The sequence below is a fragment of the Boleophthalmus pectinirostris genome, unplaced genomic scaffold (assembly GCF_026225935.1).
Source record: "Boleophthalmus pectinirostris isolate CB_2022bp ecotype Guang Dong unplaced genomic scaffold, ASM2622593v1 HiC_scaffold_18, whole genome shotgun sequence".
In the NCBI taxonomy this organism is placed as follows: Eukaryota; Metazoa; Chordata; class Actinopteri; order Gobiiformes; family Gobiidae; genus Boleophthalmus; species Boleophthalmus pectinirostris.
Window position 1 is genome coordinate 39,509,525 of NW_026571133.1, and position 27,986 is coordinate 39,537,510.

Consider the following 27,986-nt stretch of genomic DNA (forward strand, 5'->3'; position numbering starts at 1 on the left):
CTCTTATTTCTGCTTTCCAGTATTAGTGTCTGTCAAGAGAGAAAGAATTATTACTTGAAATCCACAACGGCTCCCTCTGAACCTTTCTCACCTGTCTGTCAAAAAGTTAACACTCATGAATAACACCAGAGCTAACAAAACTTAACTGACTCACTTTAACTCCTTGTTAAAAGAGCAACTGATATTTTTATTTTAGCCAAGGTCATGTTTTAAGATGTTTAAGTCTGACAAAAATGTGATTGCTTGATTCAAACGGGAATATCTGCTATTTTCTACAAACAACTTATACGCCGTTTCAGATTATTGATAACTTTGCACTGTTTTGGACACTTGCCTGGGAGTTATTTTTGTTTGTCAGTAAACACTCTGTGAATTGAATTTGGAAATTCCGATCAAATCCTGCTTAAAGAAACGATATTATGCAAAAACTTTCTGGTAGAGGGTCCATCAAATGCTTTTCTTTATATACATGTTATCACTTTGTCCGGAATGTTTCACAGTGTGGTATTAAACCTTTCTGTCTTCATGGAGACCAAACCAGACCAAGTTACAGGTCAGATCTGTGAAGAGGTGACCGCACTTACAGTCAGAATGCCTGTTTTTCTAGGTATTTTTGAGCTTTAAAACCACCTGTACTTGAAGGTGAATGTAAGTTAGAGTTGTTTCTTGTCATACTGTGGAACATTCCAATGACATATCCGTAGAAACAAGCAGGTGATGGACCCACAATCAAAAAGTTACAAGTTACAGTGCAGCTTTAATGTTCCCTCATCAAAAACATGCCCGAAGAGGTGTTAGATGTCATCCATTAGGGCTGGGTATCATTAAGAAGTTGCTGATACGATACATACCTCGATACACAGGCCATGATACGATACATATCTTGATACAGTGCGCTTTTGATTTGATATATTTCAAATCGATTCGATACAGTTCATTAAAAAAATAAAGGATAAATCATGGCTGTGATACTAAAAGTCTTTGTTAAACCACTTATTGTGCAAAGTTCATATGAAACACAAACATTTTAATCCTCAAAACAGTGTCAAAATGTCAAATGTGTTGTATAAATGAGTTTCCTTTCACTCCACAAGCAACAAAACTGTAGCTGTAACAAAATAATTTAGTAAAACACACGTAAAAATACTCACGATATCGATACTGTATCATCACATTAAACGATATAATATACCGATATTCCGATATTTTTGCACACCCCTATCGTCCATGCATGTTTGAGTAATTGAGCGATCTCTCCCAGGCCCTATTTGAACTCTCCTTATGTTTAGCTGTAAGATTCTGTCCAATGCTCCGCCCACAAGCCTACATCACCCATGCTCCCAGTAGGGCTGGGTATCATTAAGAAGTTGTCGATACGATACATACCTCGATACAAAGGCCACAATATCATAGATTTTTTAATACAATGCACTTTCAATCCAAGAAGATTCAATACAATATATTTCTATCCACGAGCAGGAGACGTGCTCCAGGAGCACAGGCAAAGATAAAAGGCCTGAAGGGACTCAGAGCAACAATCTATTTATTTATTTTTTTATTTATTTAATGTTTTTATTGGTATGGATGTGAGAATGTGTCTATATTTATTCATTTTTACTGCTACAGATTTGCTCTGTGGAATTTTTTGTTGTATTTCAGTACAATAAATCTAAATCTAAATCTAATCAATCAGTTCTAATCAATTTGATATGGTTCAGTGAAAAACAAAGTCTAAATCAATATGAAGTTTTTTAGTAAAATAGTAAATTTAGCAAAATATACCTAAAAAAGGTATAATAAAACATACCTAAAAGTACTGTTGGTGATATAGGGATACAGCAGCCCATGATATTGATACTATATCATCACTTTAAACGATATGATAGATCGATATTTCAATATTTTTGCACACCTCTACCTCCCACACGACATTTTCTATATATATACTATAGCAGGATGCAAAACAATTCACTGCAACTTCTTCTTCTGATGTTGTGACAGCGCTCTGAAGGGGGAGTAACCAAGCCTCTGGGCCTAAACATGGTCACCCATTTGAGTTAATGGGCCGAGTTCAATGATGCTTGTCTCTGAGAGAGAGTAGCTAGAGCAGAGCAGATAATTAAAAGCTGTTCTTAAGACAACTGAAAGATTTTAAGCTGAGAAAAGACTTATGATCTGAAAATAGGTAAAAACTGACACAAACTCCAACCTTTCTGAAAGCTGTAAGTGCCTGGTTTACCGAACATGGGCAGTCTGTGTTTACATTGCGCTCTGTAGAAAAATGCTTTCTGGACTTGAGGGATTTTTTCGCTGCAGGACCAATGAGTTAGTCAAGCTGGCGCCACCTAGTGCCTCTGGTCAATTTGATTTCTCTCCAGTGACTAGGTCAGGAATCGGAATATACTGGACGGTTTGCAAGAACCTCGGAAGTTGTAGGTATGAAGCCATGACTGGGTCCCTTTTGTGATACAGCACGGCAGTAAACAAAGCGGTCGAGATGAATGTAGATGAAGCCATACATTCTGTGTTGGCAACAATTCTCGAGATCGAGGATTTAAAGATGGAACAAAGAGAATGTTTGGTGAATTTTATCAAGGGGAAAGACATCATTGGCCTTCTTCCTACAAGATTTGGGAAAAGCTTAATATACCAGTTTGTCCCGTTAGCGGTGCATTACATACGTCTTGACCAAATAGCAGCGATTGGTTAAAAAGTACCCGCCTAACGAATCCTAAAGCTGCGAGGTCACACGGTTTCCACAAAGTGAAACCGACTGATGAATCAGACTACCAATGAGTGGCCACTTGTGCAACTCAAACCCTACATATTTAGGCTCAGATCTTCTCTCAAATGGATAACGCTCAGTTCCAACTTGTGATGTCATGTACAGGTAGTGCTCCATTGTGTTTTTAAACTCCACACACCTTCATTAGAATCATTTGGATAATTTCAGTCCTGGAATTACCAATCTCTTCTGAACAAAAGGTAAAACATAACATGAAAACTACCGCAACATGACATCACAAGGTGGAACAAAGCATTTTGAGCTTTGGAGATGTAGACAGACTCATAATAAAGTTACTCAGACGTGTGAATGAAACAAAACACAACTCCAGCTCTGTTTGTGATGAGGAAACAACATTATAAAACATCAAATCCTGGTGGTAATGAAAAGTCTAGACACGCAAGAACACAGAAATATACACAGTTCGAAAAACCGCACCAACTTTTCCACTCGCAGTACAATTCTACAATCAACAGTACAACTCCTGCGCTACGAGAGAAGCCTCTGTACATCTCCTGGGACCAGACGGACATTAGCATATATTTCGAATGCAAACACTAAGAAAGACTATAACCCAGAGGTGAGGGAAGAAACAGCGTGGCGTCTGAGAATCACCATGTGGTACGAGCTGGATCTCTCTTTTGAGCAACTTTTCCTGCTCCACTTTGAAAACACACAAATCTGCATGCATAATAATTGGTCTTTTTGCCATAAATATTCATAAACAAGGAAATCACTGGGCTTGGTTGATAGCTCGGTTTAGTTTACAAGATGTCATGACACACTTACAGAGAAGGCCTGCCAACAGACTCTGCGAGACTTTTCTATTGATGTCTTTTGGTACACTGTTTTCAGTAATATTTAATCATGACTGTTTACTATGAAGCCTTAACAAAGTATTAGTAGTAGTAGATACTTAATAGGTACTTAATAGGCCGGTATCATGCTACTTTCTGATCTATGTTATATTGTTGTTTCCTCATCACAAACAGACCTGGAGATGTGTTTTGTTTCATTCACATACAAACCACAAATTCTGCATATTTAGGCTGAGTTCCTCCACCTAGTGATGTCATGTGGTAATACAGATAATGCTCCACTGTGTTTTTATACTCCGTACACTTTCACTAAAATCATTTGGATGATTTCAGGTATGGATTTGTCAATTTCTACTGAACTAAATGGAAAAGGTTAGCCAGGTTAGAAAGGTTGCCTCCACTTAATTTCATTTCTCTCCAGAGACTAGGTCAGGAATCAGAATACACTAGACCACAGGTGTCAAACATACGGCCCGGGGGCCAGATCCGACCCTCCAAGACCTTTAATCTGGCCCTCGGCTGATTTTCTACTAAAATATTTAAATTATATTTTCTATTAAAATATTGGTAATTTTCTGCACCGCTTATCATAGCAGTGTCTCTGTACGTGGCCCCTCCCACCAGAGCAGCACAAATGAAGACTTGTCTCTTTCCAAACGCTCTTAAAGGACGATCGTTTTGACTGTTGACCGTGTCACCCTCATCAACAAAATGTCCAACATGAGAAAAGTGGAGCCGAGTGCAGGATTTTCCAAGAAAAATTGACTTATTCCTATTTGCACACAAGTTCATGTTAAAACATTGTGTTGAAATTGCATTTTTCTTTAAGTTTCAGGTCGTTCATGATATTATAATATTTTGTAAAAGAAAGAGTTCATCAATTAAAAAAGATTTCTGTAATAGATTTGCGTTTCTCTGCACAAATATTTGAACTTATTGTTATTTTGGGGGTATATATGCCAGGAGTTTTCTGATCCGGCCCCTTTGGGATCAAAATAGGTTGGATAGACCAAAAGTTTGACACCCCTGCACTAGACGGTTCTCAAAAACCCCGGAAGTGCGAGTTCGGGCACCAGCCAATCAGCGAAGAGCCGTACATTCTGTGTTGGCAACGATTCCTGAGATCGAGGAGCGAAGAGAATGTTTGGTGAATTTTATCAAGGGGAAAGATGTTATTGTCCTTTTTCCTACGGGATTTAGGAAAAGCTTAATATACCAGTTAGCCCCGTTAGTGGCACATTACATATGTCACGACCAAATAGTAGCGACTGGTTAAATTAAAAAAGTACTTGCCTACTGTCAAGCGAACGAATCCTAATGCTGCAAGGTCAGACGGTTTCCATGAAGTGAAACCAGCTGATGAATCAGCCTAGTAAAAGGTAGCTGTTGACTTGTAAACTACCGTTTCATGACATCACAAAGTGGAACAGAGCATTTTTAGCTTTGGAGATGTAGCCAGAATAATAATAAAGGCCTACTCAAGCATGTGTGAATGAAACAAACCACAACTTCAGGTTTGTTTTTGATGAGGTAACAACATTATAACATGACTAAAAGCTTACAAGAGTCAATTTTACTTTATATAAGACCTTGAAATAATACTCTTTTAACACTTGAAATGATCTATTTAACAAAACTGACTTTTTAGAGTCAATTTTACACTTTTAATCTTGTTATCGTTGTTTCCCTTCACTGTTTACTTACCTAAAGCAAACACACTGTTCTGTACTTAACATAGACTGTATGAAGAAGTGGAATAAGTGTGACGTCACCACTAGTGTTTAGCTCCAGTCAAATGAAGCTCAGTGAGGCTTGCAGTTATGGGGTGAATTTGGAGCCAAGAAAAGGAATTTGGTTACATAAAATAAAGCAAAATAAAAACACCAGGATCATGCAGAACGGGTTAATAAAATAATAATTTTAAGACCAAAATGAGAGGCTGCCAGCATTTATAGAGAGTGGGGTGACAATTTTTCAGTGTAAAGTGAACTGGAGCCACAGTCAATGGAGCTGGAAGTATCCCCATGCTCATTTCCTATTTGGAATGTAAAGGCTAATGGGTTACTTATTTTTATTTAGTCTGTGGTACTTCATTTTGGAAACTCCAAATGGAAAAAATAATCTACTATTTGCTACCGTGGAAACTGAGGAACACACACACACACACACATATATATATATAGATGAAAATGAAATCAATATATATATTTTTATTAATAACACTATTAATTACTAGCAAATGTTTCATAGAGTATACTCAAAATTACTGCCATATACAGCAACAAAACCGTAACAGAAACAGACCTAAAAATCCTACTTTTCTGTCATGAAAATATCGGCGAAAAGGCAATCACCCAAAAGCTAATTTTACATCCTCCCACCTGTAATTACAGAGCTGCATTTTAATGAGTGTGGCATTACTGCTGGCCCCATCAGAGGTGCAAATTAATGAGCTGCTGCTAGTGCGAGCCTTTTCCCTCTATGTGACACTTTGAAATGAGCCTGGATTATTTCTACTGTAATGTGGGTCTCTTTAAGGCAAAGGCTATAGGCAGTGTTTGTTTACTCTGACAATGCTTGTGTCTTTAAAGGTCCTATATTACACTAACTTGCCTCTTGTCTAGGGATGGGCATTCGATGAAATTTTCTTAATCGATCGTCGGGAGAATTAACGATCGATTATTGATTAATCATTAACGTTTTTATATTAAAATGATCATCATTATTCTTCCTATCTGCACTACTAATCTGCATACATAAATTCAACTTTACGACATATAAACCGTAACCACTCTAGAGCCACATCAGCCCATTTGACATTATAATGTGTTTAATGCAGCTTTGCACAACTCTCACTGAAACGAAACTTAAAACTGCATGGCTAATTTGCATAAACTAAGCAAAGAAAAAAAAAACAGCTCTTGTGTCGCTGATGCGGCATGACTCAGTGGAATACAGGTTTGTGTGACCATATTTGCGTTTGTCAAAACCAGGACACCGTACGGGGGGTGGGAGTTGGGGACTCGTCATCGACATTGCGCTTCTCTCACCTGGCAAACTTTTTCCCACTGGACACCGAAACATATGTGCTGCTTTGTTCACTGTGCACATGGACTCACACTTGTCCCGACCGGAACAGAAAACGTGGAATTTCTTGTACAAGTCACTGTTAAATACGCATTTGCGGTTCGGCACGTTGCAGACTGACCGAATGTTTGTGCTCGCTCCTTCTGAGTGCAGAGACACATGTACTAGGGCTGGGTATCATTCAGAAGTTGCCGATACGCAGTGTTGGGGAGTAACAGATTACATGTACCGGAGTTACATAATCAGAGTACAAATTATGAGTAACTGTATTCAGGTACAGTTACTGTTTCAGTGAGTGGTAATTAGATTACAGTTACTTTGTTGAAATACATGGATTACATGGCGATATTTTCCTGTTTTCACATTTTGGGCTGTATCCCTTTTTTTTTTTTTTTCTTTTTCGGTAATTCCACTCATTGCCCGGAAACTAAACCAGGTCTGAACTAGATCTAAACCAGGTCTAAACTAGATCTAAACTAGGTCTAAAACCAGGTCTAAACCAGATCTAAACTAGATATAAACCAGATCTAAAACCAGGCCTAAACCAGGACTAAACCAGGACTAAACCAGGTCTAAAACAGGATTATAACAGGACTAAATCCTGCTGCGTGGACGTGTTTCCTCATCTTCTATCAATAATATTTTTAATTTGGTTCAGTAAAGTCTGGGCTTTTTATTTTCTTTTATCAGACAAAACATTTTATGTGAAGATTTCCTCGTCTTTGTTTCTCTACAGCAAATCAAGTAATCTAAAGTATTCAGATTACATTACTCACTTTAAGCAATTTAATGGATTATGTTACAAACTACATTTTGGGATATGTAATCTGTAATCTGTAGGGGAATACATTTTAAAAGTAACCTTCCCAACAGATACATACCTCGATACATAGACCATGATACGATACATATCACGATACAGAGCACTTTCGATTTGATATGATATATTTCAAATCGATTCGATATGGTTCAATAAAAATAAAGGCTAAATCGTGGCTGTGATACTAAAAGTCTTACTTCTTGTGCAAAGTGAATAAGAAACACGCCCATTTTAATCCTCAAAACTGTGAAAATGTCAAATGTGTTACATAAATGTGTTTCCTTCCACTAAACAAACAACAAAACTGTAGTGCTGTAATAAAATAATTGAGTGAAATATACAAAAAAATACTCTTGGCGATACATCGATACAGCAGCCCACGATATCAGTACTGTATCATCACATTAAGCGATACGATATATCAATATTTCAATATTTTTGCACACCCCTAACATGTACGGACCCCTGTTTGTCCCCGGACACAGACGTTTGGTCCCCCTACGCTACGCACAACAACCTACATTCGGTTTGTCAATTAAACTGACTAATCATGCCCATCCCTACTCTTGTGAGCTTTTAGCCATGTTGTTACCTCATCAAAACCATACATGAAGTTGTGTTTTGTTTCATTCACGCGTGTTTGACTAACCATTTTTATTAGGCTGTTTACATCTCAAAAGCTCAAAATGATCCTGGTGATGAACTCCTGGTGTGTTTTTGAGGATTATAACAGATCAGAAAATCATATGGGCCCCTCAAAGTGCTTTATTTACTATCCTGTCCAGTCTAGTGGTGATATGTGAGAAAACAACAAGGGCGAGTCTGTCAGTCTAATTACATGTGTGGCAAGACTGGTGTTCCGGTTCTTCGTGGGATCATGTCAAGATGTGATTTGTTTACACTGGTGTTGAATCCGTGTATCATTCGTTCATTTGTTTTTCAATATAAAACCAAAAGTAAGAAAATGAAAAAACATCAGTTTTCTTCATTATTTGTCTCCAAAACCAAAATGAAAAAACGGATAACGATTCGTTTTTTCAGTTTTCGATTTTGTGTTTAAATGAAGAATGGAAAAAACGGATAATGGCCGTTTCCCGTTTACGTGACTTCTGTGACTGCGATGCCGGACTTTTGCTCCACATACAGACTAAACCAGGACTGATCCAAGTCCGGGACCAGAGCGGGACCAGACCGGGACTGAGACCGAGACCAGACCGGGACCAGGGCAGACTCCGAGCTTTGACTCTGAGGCTCCACGGGGTCCGAGCCTCAGCTTCAAGCTCCGGCCCTGCCGTGGGCTCTGAGCCTCCGGTCTCGCACCAAACGATCCAACGGACAGCAGATCCAACGAACTATTGCAGCCAGCGGGAGCAGCTCCTGTTCAGGCCGGGCTCAGATGAGCTGGAGTGGGGAGTGATGTCAGGAGCCTCGGCCTGAGAAGTGCTTTACCCGGGGAAGAACCAAATGGGCGGAGGACCAATGGTCAAAACTATAACCAACCAAACTGGATTCACGCTCCTGTCCGGTTGCTTTGCACCACCTCGGAACCAGCTGTGGTTCTTCAACGCAGAGGACAGGAGCAGCCCGTCCGAACCTGTAGTCCACAGCGCATTCTCGCTTTCCCCGTACGGAACCAGCGCAAAGGATGTCACGGAACTGCTCGGACCGCTGGTCTCGGTCTTAGTCCCACTCTGGTCCCGCTCTGGTTCCGGTCTCAGTTCCGGTCTGGTTCCGATCTGGTCCCGGACTTGGATCAGTCCTGGTTCAGTCCAGGTTCAGTCCGTATGCAGCGCAAAAGTCCGGCATCGCAGTAACGGAAGTCACGTAAACGGGAAACGGCCGTTATCCGTTTTTTCCATTCTTCATTTTAACACAAAATCGAAAACTGAAAAAACGAATCGTTATCTGTTTTTTCATTTTGGTTTTGGAGACAAATAATGAAGAAAACAGTTGTTTTTTCGTTTTCTTATTTTTGGTTTTGTATTGAAAAACGAATGAACGAAGGATACACGGATTATGTTTACATATTTGCGCCACCCTTTGGCCACATTAGGCACATTCACGCCAAGATGTTGTATCATTTGTATCTGACGTACTGTTTCATTTGCAGATTCGACAAGAACAATGCCGACTCCAGTCAAACTTGTCTAACATGACTTCGATTAATACACGGCTCCAGAATAAAGTAAATCAATGCTTGCAGTTGTGCATATGACTAGAAGTCGTTTGATGTCCTTGGTACGTTAGATACAAATGATAGAACATCTTGGAGCGCATGTGCCTAATGTGGCCTGAGGGTGGCGCAAATATGTAAACACCAGTGTAAATAAATCACATCTTGACATGATCCCACGAAGAACCGGAACAACGACTTTGAGGGTCTGGGCTGCAGGTGCTCTTACCTGTCATTCGGTGGCGCTGAGCTGGTGATCTATTTAAGCGCTTTCCCTTCTCTGTCATTTCTCCCTTTTGCCCTCACGCTCTTCTGGGCCTCTCCTCGTGGCCGCTCTGTCCTTCAGCTCTGGTAAATACCAATCCCTAAGCTCCCATGCACGTTAGGTCCAATCGTTATATAATTCTTTTGACTTTTAGTGCCGGTGCTCGGTGCCGCACGTGTCCCTTGCTCCATAGCAGGTAGTGTGCGCTTTCAGCTCTTCTGAGAGGTAATGCACCCCAGATACTCCTCCATTCATTCATCCATGCCCAAATTCTTACCGGAGTCTTTGCTTCGTTCCACGGGTGAGCCCAGTGAGTCTCTCGCTCCCCTAAACCGTGGCGGCAGGTAACCAAAACCCTACTACAAAGTAATACCTGTGCCAACCAACTTTGATTCAGTCTGAGATATGTTCTTTAGCCCAGAATCTTGTACTGCAGACTCAGATTATAATTCGCAAAATGTACTTTTTAGGTGTCAGCGGTGGCCTACAGCGGCGTGAGTTGTTTTATTCCTGTTTTGTTTTGCTGCTGTTTTTTTTGTTGTTGCTCTTTTTGTTTTCACTGTTCTTACTCTTTTGCTCTTTTTGCATGTTTCACCCTGTTTGCAGCTGTTGGTCTGTTCTCATATCCCCATTTTGCACATCTGGTGTCTGTTTGGTATGTCCCCCACTGTCTTGTTTTACTGTCTTGCCTATTTTTATTAATCACTGTAGCTACTTCTAAGGAATTTAAACTTGTGTTTTAAAATAGAAAAATAAAGATTGTGTAAATGATGGAACCTGCTCTCTCACTCTTTGATATGCTTATCTGTGTGCCTCACATTTAGACTCTATTTCCCCAAACTAGACTTGGGGTGGCATTTTTGCAACAATTTATCACAAAATTTATAACACTCAATTGTTAACCCCTCGTTGCTGCCACACATGGTAGCTTGAATTAAACCTGCTCTTGAGTATCTTTGCTTTGACATCTCTTGTTTTATAACTTAAAATAATGACCATGTATAAAACCAGACATTATTTTCCTGCTCATATGGTTTAAGGCTCCATCTACTGGTAACAGAGGGAATTACCATGGGTGAAAATTGTGTTTTCTAATTAAGGAGCATGGTTTGATGGCACAATTGCTTTGAACAAGATTGGAAATGATTTATGTTTTTAATCAGTAACTTTAATTTAAGTGGGTTCATTCAATTTAGTTCACTTTGGTCTTATTCAAAGGGACCTCGGAGCGTTTTCATTAGTTAGTTGTATTAGATGCACGCTCCACACTGGATATTTACTACACCATATTTATTTGGAAATTATGAGGTAGAGGATGTTGGCAGAGTTTGGTTCATGTTTTCAGTTTGACACACAAAACATGAGTTCTGTTTGGACACTTGAAGGATTAATCGTGCCAGACCTCGTTGGAAGGTAGTGCCAGAAGTGGTCCGTTTGAAACCCCTAAACAGGACGGACACTTTACAACCAGGGGTCTTCAGCCTGGGGGCTCTCCACCCCCTTCTAAGTATCTCTCCAAAGGATTTCACTTATTAACTAAAATCCGATTAATTACAATAGTAAATGTATAATTTTGATTCCTAACTTAGAGATAGATAATGGTTTATAGGGATGTGACAATATTCGAAATAATAAAAAAAATATATATTGTATCGTCAAAAGTCTCACAGTAATATCGTTGGCTTATTATCAACCTTTTGAGCTTTTAAACATGTTCTACTGCAGGGCTCTCCAACCTGTACCTCTGGAGCCCCCTTCTAAGTAGCTCCACAAAGGATTTCTGAATTATTTGTATTGCACTTATTAACTAAAATCTGATTAATTACCATTGCAAATGTATCATTTTGATTCCTAATTTAAATGGATAAATAGATAATGGTTTATAGGGATGTAACAATAAATGAAATATCGTAATATTGTACCGTCAAAAGTCTCATCATAATATCGTGGGCTCTCACAATATATTGAATCACAAGTTCCTTTGCTTAAATGCATGGTTTTATAGTAGCAACAGCTTATAAACATAGGGAACTACATCTCCCATGATTCATTTCAGTGCAGACGACATGAAGAAACATGTTTTTTACTTTAATTCTTGCAATTATGATGGAAATAATTCACATCAAACTCTTGTCATGGTATTTTATATCTATAATTATATTGGCCTCTTCAAAATATCATAATAAATATGGTACCGTGAGATGCATCTCATGATAATATTGTACCAAGAGATTTGGATATTGTTACATCCCTTGCTGTCTAAAGCTTGCCATAGCTCTTCAACTTTCTTAGTTTCTTTCAACTGCTAAAATGAGTAGCTCCCTGGCATTTTCATTTCATAAAGGTTGTTCACCAGAGGAAAAAGGCTGGAGACACCTGCTCTATACAGTGGAAACACTGCTAAACTTACAGAGAGTGTCTTATGCAAAATCAACTCTTTGGAGCTTTTCTACCATGTTATAACATTCTTAGTAGTAAGACTCCAACAGCACCTGTACTCCTGCACAACAATTCTTCATACATATACAAACGTGGGATACAAAACAATATTCTACAATTCCACAAACTTGATGTGATGTGTAGGAGGCCTACTTTCATTGGCAGAATGTACGTTCTGAAGGGGAATGACTTGGTGCAGAGAGCAAAAGTTGAGGGGAGTCGGTGCGTCGAGCGAAAAAAAAAAAAATCTGACACTTATTTAACATGTTCATAATTTATTTTCAGCAAATATAGCATTTTAAAAACAAAAGTGTGATACACAGTAATGTGTTTTCACATTGTTTTATTTTTGTATGTATTGGTAATAAGTTATTGCTTAAATTAAAATTAAATTGAGTAATAACTTTATTTAACCTGTAATTACACCCTCACGCCAGTAGGTAACGTATGACTCCTCGAGAAAGTATTGTGAGGTCAGAGGTCGTCCTCTCCAATATGGCAGAAACGAGGCAAAGAGAAACTTCACGGTTGTTTGTCTCTTTCTTTCCCTGTGTTTTACAGGTCAGTATTGAAGTAAAACCCACATTATATTGGTCATAAACAATAAGTAACAAGCACAAGTTGTGAAAGTATATATCAGTCGCTAAATACTGTGTTTTTGTCAAGTTTGAGCCATGTGAAAAGACAGGTAAAGGCGAGGCTACAGTGCCATTTTGAGTTTATTACGCATTTATTTTATAAAGTGCTCCAACACTGTTTTGATTGTAAAAGTGTAAAGCATAAGTTCAGAAGTAAAAGTTAAAAAGGGTCTCAAGCTGAAGCTAAAAGCCAGTCAGTAGTACACGGTTACTGCCGTGCTATTCATGAGCTGTGAAGGTGGAGGTGGTTATACATTAAAAATGGTATATAAAAAGCGAGTGTAGAAATTAATACGTGTATTTTGGTTAAAATGTAAGAATTAAACAGCAATAGCAAATGGAAATGTTTACTGTACATGATCTTAAACAGGATTTTGATGTTTTTGATGAGAATTTATTACATAATTGTGAATTGTAAACCAAGAACGGTGGTAAAAGCTGAATATTGAAATGAAATACATGATTGTATAAATACATATGGCAGAAGCGAGACAAAGAGAAACTTCACGGTTGCCTGTTTCATTCTTTCCCTGTGTTTTACAGGAAACTTTTAATCTGCCCAACAGGGTCTGTTACAAAAGGTAACATGGAGATCTCCATATGTTAAGTGTTAGTGTTATCTATTGTCTTAATATGCTTTAGAAACACCAACTAATACCCGAATAACCACTAACTAACATGTAAATTACCATGTAGTTACTGATAAAAAATGGTCTCTAAAATGTAACAAAAATGTATTGGTTGACAAAACACTAGGGCTTATATTACACCTTTTTTCAGTTCAAGTTTATTTATATAGCACATTTAAAACAACTTCAGCTGACCAAAGTGCTTCACATACAAGTCAACAAAATAGAAGAAACAGTTACAAATACATATATACAGAAAACATGTGAAAACTACAATAAATATACCAAGATAACCTGACTAGCTAGTACTAAATGCCAGGGAGACAAAATGAGTTTTCAGTCTAATCTTAAACTGCGTTACAGACTGAGAGGATCTGACAGGAAGAGGAAGGTTGTTCCACAGTCTTGGCGCTGCCACAGAAAAAGCCTCTGTCTCCTCTCGTCTTGAGCCTAGTTTTGGGCACGACCAACAGGAGCTGGTCAGCTGATCTCAGGGCTCTGGGTGGAGTATAGGGCTGCAGTAACTCCCTCAAATAGACTGGACCCATAGAGTGTAAACATTTGAAAACAATTTATAGCATTTTAAATTGCACCCTATTACACACAGAGAAGGTGTGATCTGTTCACGTTTCTTAGAATGTGTCAGCAGACGAGCTGCAGCGTTCTGGACGTGTTGTAAGCGCTGCAGGGAGCCCTGGTCTAACCCTACATACAAAGAATTGCAATAGTCCAGGCGTGATGTTATGAATGCATGGATCGCTCTTTCGAACTCTGCCTGTGGGAGGTAGGGCTTTGCTTTAGTGAGGAGTCTCAACTGAAAGAAGCTGGACTTTTCTTTTCTTATAAAGCTGCTTCTTCATCAAAAACATACCTGGTGTTGTGTTTTGTTTCATTACTACTGAACTAAAAGGTAAAAAGTAACTGTTCACACTTGAACTACTGCTACATGACATCACAAGGTGGAACAGAGCATTTTGAGCTTTGGAGATGTAAACAGACTAATAAAGCAGGCTCACCCAAACATGTGTGAATGAAACAAAACAACTCTAGGTATGTTTTTTGAGGAGGTAACAACATTCTAACATGACTTAAAGCTCAGAAGAGTCAATTTTGTGTAATATATCACCTTTAACGTCAAGTCTTTTCACATCTTTCTTTTACAGTAAAAACTCTGGCTCTTTTTGTTGGAAGTGACACCTCCAGCCCGGCCCCTCCACGCGGTGCCAAGTAGGTCACTCACTCACTGCAGCTCTCAGTTCCAAAGTACGGCGGTTACAAAACTCTCCCCAGATAAACTTCTCAGATATGGACTAGAAAAGCAGGCTGCACCACTACTCCCATTCATACCCGACATGACAGCTGAAATCTGGGACGTTATTGTAGTGGGAGCTGGGCTGTCCGGCCTGTCTGCTGCTCATGTGCTCCGAAAGAGAAATTCCAAGCTGAAAATCCTGGTTCTGGAAGGCAAAGGTAGAAGTTGGTATTTTGAAGTTGACGTGAGTGAGGATTTTGAGTTCATGTAAGGTGAAATGTTGTGTTTGTATGTTGTTGTAGATCGAGTGGGCGGGCGCACGGTAACATGTGAGATACCAGCAGCCAGTGGGAAGGACCGCTGGGATTTCGGAGGACAATGGGTTGGGAGGTAATGTGGACTTTGTTTTACATACAGTGTTGGGGAGTAACAGATTACATGTACCGGAGTTACGTAATCAGAGTACATATTATGAGTAACTGTATTCAGTTACAGTTACAGTTTCAGTGAGTGGTAATTGGATTACAGTTACTTTGTTGAAATAAATGGATTAAATGGCGATATTTTCCTATTTTCACATTTTGGGCTATATCCCTTTTTTTTTTTTTTTTTTTTTCCTAGTAATTCCACTCATTCCTGGAAACTAAACCAAGTCTAAACTAGATCTCAACCAGGTCTAAACCAGGTCTAAACCCAGGACTAAAATCAGGTCTAAACCAGGTTTATAACCAGGACTAAACCTGGACTAAACCAGGACTGAACCAGGACTAAATCAGAACTAAAACAGGACTAAAAACAGGTCTAAGTCAGGTCTAAACCAGGTCTAAACCAGGTCTAAACCAGGACTAAAACAGGACTAAAACAGGACTAAATGCAGGTCTAAACTAGATCTAAACTAGGTCTAAACCAGGTCTAAAGCCACGACTAAACCAGGACTAAAACAGGATTTAACAGGACTAAACCATGCTGGGCGGACCTGTCTCCTCATCTTCTATCAATAATATTTTTAATACGGTTAAGGAAAGTCTGGGCTTTTTATTTTCTTTTAACAGACAAAACATCTTATGTTACGATATCCTCATCTTTGCTTCTCTACAGCAAATCAAGTAATCCAAAGTATTCAGATTACGTTACTCACTTTAAGTAATTTAATGGATTCCGTTACAAACTACATTTTGAGGTATGTAATTTGTAATCTGTAGGGGAATACATTTTAAAAGTAACCTTCCCAACACTGTACATAAATAGTAGTTTGGAAAAAATATATACAGTATGACTAAAGTTAAAGGGATCGTCCAGAATTTTGGACATAGGGCCTCATTTCCTAGTGAGCCAGAGTGTTGGAGACGTGTGGAGACACTTTTTAAAATATTCCATCCAGTCCTTGTATTTTCAGAGGTCACTGGTGCTAGGCTAGTGCATGTCAATGGCCATAGTTATCCTGCCACTAAAAACAGCCTTGTCCACTCCACAAAACACCCGAAGCAAATCTGTTATTACACCAGACTGTCCATGTAAATGTCTGTGTTGATAAAATAATTTTAGAAGTAAAGCCAGCCTTGCATTTGAAGGATTTATGTCTGAGCAGCAGCAGTGAGTTGTACTTCCTGATAGAAAGCTTGACAGCGGCGGACTGATACATGAGAAAATAGTCCAAGAACATGCAACGATTCAGGCGATGCAAGGTTAGTTTTATTTCAAACATTATTCTATGAACACAGACATTTACATCGACAAGGACTGGAGGAAATATTTTTAAAAAGTGTCTGCACACGTCTCCAATACTCTGGCTCACTAAGAAATGAGGTCCGATGTCCAAAGTTCCGGAATGTCCCTTTAAAGGTGTATGGGGCTTTTACAGTGGAGTTGTCTTGCTTGTTTCCATGGAGATGTTATAGCTTTGCCTGTTTAATGCCGCCGTCACTGGTCACAGGTCAGGCAGGTCACATGATCAGGTCAAGCTACAGGTCATGTTATATCAGTGGTGGAAGAAGCACTCAATTTTATGATTTAAGTAAAAGTGCAGATACCAAAGCAAAGAAATATTAAAGTGCTTGTTTAAAAAAGGTTTGTGCAGATTTTGAGGTCACATAAAGCTTCAACTGTAGTGATTTGTACAGAATTTTGTTCAACAGAAATAACTGAATGTACTGTTTTTCTAGCTGTTTTAATTTGTATATTTTTATTTGCTCAAAACTACAAATATGTTAAATAAACCCATCAGCCTTTTCACCAGGTCTCAAACTATCATAAAAAATGCTTTTTACTTTTCAGTCCTTTTCAAAAAAGTGATGGAGTAGAAAAATATCTGCTCTCAAGTGTAATAAAAGTAAAAAGTATCCACTTTAAAATGCACTTAAACCTTTTAAAGCTCAAAACACACTAATACTGAATGTAAACTTATACATAGTAGTGATAGTTGCATAGTGGACCTTTAAAGAACACTATTCATTATTATCAACTTTTTGAGCTTTTAAACATGTTCTACTGCAGGGCTCTCCAACCTGTAGCTCCACCCCCAGCTTCTAAGTAGCTCCACCCCCTTCTATGGAGCTCACCAAGGGATTTCTGAATTATATGTATTGCACTTATTAACTAAAATCTGATTAATTACCATCGTAAATGTATTTTGTATTTTGATTCCTAATTTAAATAGATAAATAGATCATGGTTTATAGGGATGTAACAATAAATGAAATATCGTAATATTGTATCGTCAAAAGTCTCATAATAATATCGTGGGCTGTCACAATATTTCGAATCACAAGTTCCTTTGCTTAAATGCATGGTTACATAGTAGCAACAGCTTAAAAACATAGGGAACTACATATCCCATGATTCATTTCAGTGTAGACAAGAAGAGATATGTTTTTTACTTGAATTCTTGGGAGTAAAATGGAAATAATTCACACCAAAATCTTGTGAAGGTATTTTAAAAGCAAAAAAAGTGTCCTGTCTTTAATTATATTAGCCCCTTCAAAATATCGCAATAAATATCGTACCGTGAGATGTATATCGTGATAATATTGTACCGAGAGATTTGGATATTGTTACATCTCTAATGGTTTATGTTTAATAGGCATCTAACTGTTCGCCAGTTAAAATTTGCCTTAGCTCTTCTACTTTCTCAATTTCTTGCAACTGCTAAAACGAGGAGCTCCCTGGTGTTTTGGTTTCATAAAGGTTGCTCACCAAATAAAAAAGGCTGGAGACCCCTGTTCTACTGTTTCCCCTGCCCTAAAACATACCTGGAGTTGTATTTTTCCTTCATTCATGCTTCATGTTTCATTCATGGGCACTCAGGAATGCCTCTTTCACATTTCGCCCGTATTGTTGCATCATAGATAAAACACCAGACTTCTCCTGCATTTTTAAATCTATAAACCATCATCATCAAACTCATTCTGTGTTCAAATTGTGTTTGCAACAAATGCTTGGCTCTATTAGCACAGCATTTGTAAGTTATTCTGACTTCAATTGTTTAGTACATAAGTAGGTTTATAAAGTATTTTCCAAATTCAGAAATTATTTTAAGTTAGAAAATGTGAAATACGGGACTTCCGGGTAGGCAGCGAGACATGGCGGCGGTCTAAGCGTATACTCCCGACCCTTAATTTAAAACAGCCCGTTAAAACTCGAGTTTATCACAACTGTTAACGAGAGCATTAATCTGAGACTAAGGGTTGACAAAAATGCCTAAAACTAAAGGGAAAAAGCTTGAGGTTTCTGAAGAAGAAGCAGTTAGCCAAACAGCATTTGCTAGCAGTAATGATGGAGAAGACATGCTAGCGGGGAACGCCGAACATGAAGAAAGCGAAAGCGCCAACTTGACCCTCATCCTGAAAGAATTGAGAGATTTTAGAAGAGACAACACCCAACAACTGAACAAAATCCACGAAGACATCAATAATGCCAACAAGAGAATTGAGCAGGCGGAGGAGAGGATTGCCGCGGCTGAGACCCGAATACAAACGTCCGAGGATGCGGTGACGGAGCTGCTTAAGCTCCACGTTCAGCTCAGTGCCAAAATGGTGGACTTGGAGAGCCGCTCAAGATGACAAAACATTCGCATATACGGAGTAAAGGAAGGTCTTGAAGATGACGCCCCATCAATGAACGTGTTTTTGGAGCGTTTGCTACGAGAGAACCTGTCGGTGCCAGCAACAGTAGAGGTGAGAGTGGAGCGCGCTCACCGCGCTACGGTGCCTCGTCCACCCCCGGACGCACCTCCGAGATCAATCGTAGCTAAATTCTCAAGTTACAGGGTGAAAGAAGAGATTCTGAGATTGGCCTGGCAGAAACGGGGCTTCCATCTGAGTGGTAGAGCAGTGAATCTAGACCACGACTATGCGCCAGATGTCCTGCAGAAGCGCAAGGCATATGCGGAGGCGAAAGCAGTCTTGAAGGAAAAAAGATACGTTTCCAAACCCCGTTCCCGGCGAAGTTAAGAGTGCATTACGAGGGAGGCCCGGTGCTGTACGGTTCGGCGGAGGAAGCGACGAGGGACATGGCCAAGAGAGGATTCCCCGTTACCGCTTTGACTACTCCGAGCCCGACGACGCTGCTGGAGCAGATTCGGCATCTAACTTGGAGCGCGGTAAAGACCAGGAGCAGGGCAGACAGATCCACAGTGCCCAGCTACCAAGAAAAACTTCAAGTATTTAGACGACAGGAGAAAGACTGAGCATGATAGACAAACGCGCTGGTGAGTTCCACGTTAATCCAAGAATAAAAGATGTTCATTAAAAGCTTTTGGGGATAAAATAACTATGGAGGCTAACAATAAAAGAACTTTAGGCCTATATAAAAGAATGGTCGGGGGAGATAGTATAGTAGGTAGCGTGACGGACAACGTTACAGCAGTAGGCCCTCTCCCTCCAAGGAGGAGACGAGGCTCACCCTCTAAACCCTCTTTCAATCTGGGTCTCTACAGGATCATTTCCAAGATCCCACATTTGGAGGTCAACTGTTATAGTTTAATGTGTTTTTTTGTTCAAGCCAGTTCATGGGCTTATTTGTGTGCGTTATGGGGTGTTGCCTTGATGATGTATGTAAAATTGTTAGCTAAATTTACAGATGCAAACACTTAAAGTTGTGACTTATAATGTGAATGGGTTACTCAGTCCAGTCAAAAGAAGCAAGATATTAACAAAATTAAAGAGAGAAAAAATTGAGATTGCATTCATGCAGGAGACCCATCTCTCTGAAGCAGAGCATGCTAAACTATCTAGAATGGGTTTTAAATATCAATACTCCTCGTCCTACCCAGCGGGACACAGGAGGGGGGTGTCAATTTTAATATCCAGTAAAATTACTTTTGAACCACTTTTTGAGAAGAAAGATAAGGCAGGTAGATATGTTCTTGTTAGAGGAAGGATGGGGGGGTCACTAGTAACTCTGTTTAATGTCTATGCACCTCCAAATTCCGAATGGGCCTTCTTCAAACACATTTTTCAACTAATTATTGCAGAAACACAAGGCATTCTGATTTGTGGGGGTGATTTTAATTTAAGGTTGAATTTTAAACTCGACTCCTCAAACCCAAACATAACCCAGCCAAAACTAATAAATTAAACATTTAAATCAGTAATGGATGATCTTGGGATAATAGATTTGTGGAGACAATTAAATCCTTCAGAAAAAGACTACACATACTTCTCAAATCCACACTCCTTTTTTTCTCGAATTGATTATTTTTTCATTTTCAGTAAAGATTTGCATAGGGTGTTGGATTGTTCAATAGGTAGTATGGATTTATCTGATCACAGCCCAGTCTATTTAGAGTTAAATATTAACATGGACCACAGAAACACCTTGTGGAGATTAAACAATTATGTTTTGAGCCAAAAAAAGGACCAAATCAAAGCAGATATCAAGGAGTACATGGATCTAAATGATAATGATGAAATCACTCCAATAATACTTTGGGATGCATGTAAAGCTGTTCTTAGAGGGAAATTAATTGGCTATAGCTCAAATTTAAAGAAATTAAGGCAAAGTAAACTACTTCAATTACAATCTGAATTGAAAAGACTAGAGTATGGCTACAAACAAACAGGAGATCATAAAGTGAAAGAACAAATTGTTAAGAAGAGAAATGAAATAGATGAGATTTACACAAAAGATATTCAGAAAAAAATGATATTTACAAAACAAACATATTATGAAGGAGGAGCAAAAGCCACCAAACTGTTGGCATACAAGTTGAAAAAACAACAAGCTGAAAATGCAGTTTATAAAATTAGAAACCCTGAAACCAAACTGATAGAACACAAATTAACAGAGATACAGAACTGCTTTGAATTATACTATAAAAAATTGTACTCCCAAGCCCCATGCGACCAGGAAAAAATGGAGAGTTTTTTCACCAAAATCCATTTACCAAAATTAACTGATGAACAAAGAAAGGACCTTGTAAAGGAGATTTCATGTAAAGAAATCGAAACAGCAATAGGTCATCTTAAATCAAACAAAGCACCTGGACCAGACGGGTTTTCTTCAGAATTCTATAAAGTTATGAAGGAATCCCTCGCCCCAATTCTTAAACGCACCTTCAACTGGATACTCAGAGAAAACAAGACACCTCCCTCCTGGAGTGAAGCTGTAATATCATTAATTCCAAAAGAAGGCAAAGACAAGCTTGAATGTAGTAATTTTAGACCAATAAGTGTGTTGAACCAGGATTACAAAATTTTTACTCACATACTAGCAAGGAGAATGGAAGCAGTTCTCCCACGGATCATTAGCCTAGATCAGACTGGGTTTATCCGACACCGGCAGACGCAGGATAATATACGCCGTACATTACATGTGATAAATCATATAATAAAAAACAATATACCTGCCATCTTAGTGGGTTTAGATGCAGAAAAGGCATTTGATTGTGTGTGTTGGTCTTTTCTTTATAGAGTTCTGGACAGATTTGGTTTTGATAATAACTTGATTAGAACAATACAAGCTTTATATCATAACCCAACAGCGAGAATAAAGGTAAATGGGGCAGTGTCACAACCTATTGGGTTAGAGAGGGGCACAAGACAAGGCTGCCCCATGAGCCCCCTGCTGTTCGCTCTTTTCATTGAGCCGTTAAGTCAGTGGATCACCCAGAACCAACATATTAAGGGAATAGATATGAATGGTGGGAACCAGAAAATCTCATTATTTGCAGATGATGTGTTAGTTTATTTATCTGAACCGGAAAACTCATTTGTACACTTAACCTCATTATTAGAGGAATATGGATCCTTCTCTGGTTATAAATTGAATTTATCCAAGACACAGGTCATATGCTTTGGGTATAGCCCTTCTAAATTTATGTCTAGACAATACCCATTGAACTGGGGAGCATCCAAAATGAAATACCTGGGAGTAAAAATTTCCAAAAATTTGTTAAACTTGTATTCTGACAATTTCGTACCATTAAACCAGGCAATTAAAGATGATGTACAGAGGTGGAGTGCAATACCCCTCCTTGGTTTTGGATCGAGAATCCAATCAGTTCAAATGAATATTCTACCCCGACTTCTCTACCTATTTCAATCCCTTCCCATAGAATTATCAGAGCAACAGTTCCAGGAATGGGACAGACTTATTTCAAGATACATCTGGCAGGGCAGAAGACCAAGAATCAAATATCAGAATTTGCAGCTACCCAGGAGTAGAGGGGGAGTGGCACTCCCTTGTTTAAAAGATTACTATGTGGCGGCACAATTGAAATCATTGGTGTGTCTATGTAATCCAGAATATTTTGCTAGATGGAAAATCATCGAGGAGGCAACAACCAGTGAATATCCAATTCAGGAACTTATTGGGGAAAAAGTTAGACAGGACCAATTAAATAACTTGGAAAACCCATTTATCGCCTTGTCTTTCAGACTGTGGAATAAGGTAATACAACAAAACAATTTAAAAGGTGTAGTAGTAATGTTGAGATGGTGTGGATATGATAAAGATTTCACACCTAACAAATTTGATGTAAGGTTTAAAGAGTGGGCCTTGCAGGGGTTAACTGCATACTGTACTCTTATACATCAAGGGAGAATGAAAAAGTTTCAAACTTTGAAAACGGGGCATGGTTTAAATAACAGTGATTTTTTTAGATTCCTCCAAATTAGAGATTTCATTGAAAAATTATTGAAGACTACCAAAGAAAAATATTTAAATAATCTTCTGATTAAGGTGTTTGTGGATGCATATACTGTAAATAATGACCAAAAGATAATTTCAAGACTGTACAGAGGACTGCAACAAACAAAAGGAATACTACACCATGCGAAACAAAAATGGGAAAAGGAGGGACATCTAACTATATCTGATCAGGATTGGGAAGACTTCTGCGAGATACAATGGAAAACTTCTAACTCAATTATTTGGAGAGAGTTTTGTTGGAAGAATTTGGTCAGGTTCTTTAAAACACCAGTCCAGGAAAGACACTACACCAAATCATCAAACTGTTGGAGGCAATGCGGTGAACTGGAGGCAAATCATTGCCATATATTTTGGACGTGTCCTCATATTGTTCTGTTTTGGAGAGAAATTCACAAATCATTAGTAACTGTGTTCTGTATTGACATACCGTTTCGACTTGAAACAATGTACTTGGGTTTCCTGATGGGTGAAAATGTGACTTATAAAGCTAAATACCTGTTCCAGATTTTGAGTGCAGCTGCTAAGAAAGCTATAACCAGGAAATGGCTTAATCCACAAATACCAACACTGGATGAATGGTATGGGATTGTTTATGATATTTTTAAGATGGAGAGAATTACTTTTAGCATGAGACTACAACAAGACAAATTTGAAAGCAAATGGAAACGGTGGATTGATTATATAAATACTGTGAAATCGGACTTTGTTTGACCCATTACTTTGTTTTTCTTGTAAGTGGCTGTAAAAATTATTGTTCATTATTATTATATATATATATATATATTTTTCTTTTAATTAATACATCCTTTGTGGACATCAAGGCACACCCGCAGGTTGTATTGTATTTGTCTGTTCATACAACATTAAAAAAAGAAAAATAAAGAATTAAAAAAAAAAAAGAAAATGTGAAATACTTATCCTAAGGTGACAAAAAGTATGTTTTTAAAAGGGAACTAAAGCCCCAAGAATGCATTATACAGTATGTGTTTCATTGTGTTTTTTACAACGTTCTATAAAATTGTGCATGTTTATCTTTTTAATTCTTAATCATTACCTTCACTCCGTTATTTTGGTAACAGTGATAAGGATTTATGGTCACATATCTGTCGCTTAGTAGTGGTAAAGAGCAATGTGTCATAAAGAAGGCTACACTAGACTTCCAGTTTGAATTCAACCAAAACCTTAACTTTTGTAATGTAAGAAGGCAAGAACAAATACAGAAATTAAACAGAACCATGCGTTACATTAAAGGTCCTATATCCAGTGTTGTGCAACTTCACACTTTTCATAAACTCGTTCCAAGTTCAGTTCACACATGTTCAAAATGAACTGTTCATGTTCATAGGTCACAATATTCATTTTGAACTAGTTCAAAGTTCAGTTCATTTTATTTTTAGGTGAAAGGCTGAACTTATTTTTCAAACTGACTTCCCAGTTTACAACAACTTTACAACAGCTCACACATGCCTCTTTTGCATAAACTGTAAACACTGGAACAACTCTGGCCTTGTGCTTTAATGTGTCAGCTTCTGGCAGACTAAAGGACACAACTCAGTGGAATATGAGTGTTCTCTCTGTGACAGAGGGATGTTGATGATGATGATGATGGTGATGGTGAGTCTGTGCTGTGTGTGTGTCACGTTGGAGATGGTTCATGTTTTCAGAGATCAGATGTGTGCAGGTTTAGTGCAGCTCTTTATTTAACATCATTTTACTCACTTTATGTATGTTGGTCACTTTATTTATTTTGGCTACTGTTGTGATGAAAAGACTGAAAAGTGTCTTTTGGATGCATTCACACTCAACTTTATGTTGCAGTAACTGAGATACTGCGTGTACAAGCTAGAGATGCGTGGATTGCGGTTACAGCCGCGGTGTCTGCAGCTAAACTGCAGGTCAGGTGGATGACGTGACGAAAAATAATATTTTAATTAAATTCGGGCGGGTGGCAGTTTAACTGCTCATATAAAAAAATATATATATTACAGCCTATATTGTTAAGTGTTATGAGATATGCGTCTTTACTCCTATGTGCAGTGTTTAGAGTGGCGTGTGGCGTGAGCATGACTGAGTGACTAAGTGTGCGCCCCTGAAGAACACGTTTCTTGAATGGGCCCGCGGCGCGTACGGGCGTCTATGTTTTACTGTATGTGAAATGAACGGTCGGAAAGCGACCGGAGCGAGTCAGGAAGCAATTGCCCTGTTATTTAGTGCATCACGGCAAATAAAGCCACGATTCTTGAACAACAAACTGGTGCGTTTATTGAGCCCACGCACTCACGGTGAAGTTCCGAACAGGGAGTTAAACCCTGAGCAACGAGCGCCGTTTTGTTACGGACAATTAAGAATGCGAACATGCACGTTGAGCGAATTTTAGAATGAATGAGCTATAGAGTTTGCATTTTTATCAAGGCTCCTTAGTTTGTTTGTTATATGATTGTTCTAAAATCTAAAATCAGTGGGCGGATGGCAGGCGAGTGCGGTTTGGAAAATTGGTCAAAACTTTGGGTGCAAACAGACAGCGGGCGGATGATGAGTTTTTGTGTCGCGATTGCGGATGAAAAAATAGCCCATCCGCGCATCTCTAGTACAAGCAGCATGATGAAACCGGGATACTCAAAAAACCCGATCATACCCGGGACACTGATGTGCTGTAAACACACTCACTGAGTGGTACAGTGATTTCCAAGGAGCCAGAGGCCAAACATGGGACTGTGAGGCCACAACTCCAGTGTTTGTGTCAGATGCAGCCTCCTCTCCTTACACTACACACAGCAACCTACATTCAGATTAAAAATGAACATAATCGACAACATTCTTAATGATCAATGATTGATTAGTCGACTAATCATGCCCATCTCTACTTCACACTACGTTACCCAAGATGCATTGCACACACAAGCGCTCTCTGTTGAGGCTGTGCAGTTTCCGAGTGGAGGAGCGTGTGGGCAGTGAGTGACAGAGCAACATGCAGTTTAAAAAGTGTGAGCAGACCTTGTTGCTCGACTCATCAGGTGAAAACAAATTCCAGTGTTTAATTGAACCCCAACAGTGACGTACGTTGTTCATCTCACATAATCTGAACAAATTCATTTTCAAGTTCTTGAACACGTTCTTCTGAACTCGTTTATGCACAACACTGCCTATATCACACAAAATTTACTCTTGTGAGCTTTAAGCCATGTTCCTGATCAAAAACAGACCTGCAGTTGCCTTTTGTTTCATTCACATGTTTGAGTATCCCTTTATTATTAGTCTGTCTACATCTATAAGTTAACAGTTACCTTTTACTCTTTACCCTTCAGTAGAAATCAGCAATTCCAGGTCTGAAATCATCCAAATGATTCTAATGAAGGTGGAGTTTAAAAACACAGTGGAGACCCTTTAATTAAACAGTTCTGCCCCAGTATTTTCGATGTGTTGTTTCGGCGAGAACACTTTTCTGCTCGGTAGTTAGCTCATGTTATAATTGTTATATTTATGCCATTAATCAAATTCCATTCTAAAATCATTGACTCAGATCATTTTTCAGATTGCGTTTAGAATCCCTTTCCCCACACAGAAAACGCGTTATAATTGTCAATAGCTCCTGATTGAAGATATGATTCCAATTAGCTGTTTTCAGAATGGATAATTACATCATTTATTCACAAACCAAACCGTTGTTATTAGATTGCCTGGTCCCATCCCTGTGTTTGAGGATCATAATGAGAAGTTATGGTTCTGTATCAGGACACATCTGCTCCTCCAACACAAATGTGAGTCAGGGATGCTAACAACGCGTGGGTGAAATAAAGGACCAGATAATATATATTTGTTAAGGTCCTATATTACGCAAATTTGACTCCTGTGAGCTTTAAAGAGCCCGTAATGTGTTATTTTCCTCTTCCCAAGCCTGGAGTTGTGTTTTGTTTCATTCACACGTTTAATATAAACTCCTGCATATTTAGGCAGAGTTCTTCTCTCCAACTGAAAAAAAACTATCATGCGATAATACAGGAAGTGCTCCACTGTGTTTTTAAACTCCATACACCTTCACGAGAATCATTTGGATGAAAAGTAAGTTTCTAATTTGAAAACTATCGCTTCATGACATCACAAGTTGGAGCAGAGCATTTTGAGCTTTGGAGATATAGACAGACTAATAATAAAGGAGTAAAAAAGTACTCAAACATGTGTGAATGAAACAAAACACAACCCCAGGTAGGCCTGTAACAATAATCAATAAATCAATTAATCGTACGATAACTTTTAACGAGCTCGATAACTTTTCCAGCTACGATAAATTCTATTTGCAAGGATCCTGTGTCGCGGGTTTATACGAACACTTGAAGACCAAAATGACAAGGCTCACAGCAGCAACCACAGAGAAAGGATTCACAATATTCCAATGTAAGTCAATGACTAAAATAACTTTTAAGGACAATTTTGTTACAGAGACTTAGTAATGCATTTTATTTATTGGTTTGGTTGTTTTTGGTTCAGCAATGGTTTATTCAAGTGCATTTTTGTTAACAAGTCCTTGCTGTGAGCCAGACTACATTATTGGTCTCAAAATGTCAATATTATCGTTTATCGCAATACATTTTTGGTCAATTAATCGTTCAGCAAAATTTGTTATCATTACAGGCCTAACCCCAGGTCTGTTTTTGAAGAGGTAACAATATTATAGCATGAGAGAGAGAGATACATTATTGATTCTGAGGGAAATTTAAGTTTTGCTGCAGCAACATTTCTACTGTGTTTCTCAGTAGCTTTTGTGTCTCAGTCAAAGTGCTCAGTGCAGTTTAATAGGAGGACAGGTCAGGTAGGGTCAGCAGCAATGTGAAATCTCACACTAGGGTGAACTTGCATTCAGCTAGTTTACTTTACTCACTACTACTCACAACTTTACCCACATCTGTATAAGCAAGGAAAGACCAAACCCAAGAA

The 27,986-nt window shown here is 38.7% G+C and overlaps 1 protein-coding gene across 1 annotated transcript in view; it reads left to right on the forward strand.

The window, feature by feature from the left end:
* The first annotated feature begins 12,867 nt into the window (after nucleotides 1-12,867).
* The window catches only part of si:ch211-127i16.2 (probable flavin-containing monoamine oxidase A), a 212,643-nt gene continuing 197,524 nt past the window's right edge, over nucleotides 12,868-27,986 (forward strand). The window contains exons 1-3 of the mRNA XM_055154170.1: nucleotides 12,868-12,948; nucleotides 14,818-15,124; nucleotides 15,209-15,296. Of these exons, the coding sequence (XP_055010145.1) occupies nucleotides 15,007-15,124; nucleotides 15,209-15,296 (206 nt within the window). The 5' untranslated portion in view covers nucleotides 12,868-12,948; nucleotides 14,818-15,006. The remainder of the gene's footprint in view (nucleotides 12,949-14,817; nucleotides 15,125-15,208; nucleotides 15,297-27,986) is intronic.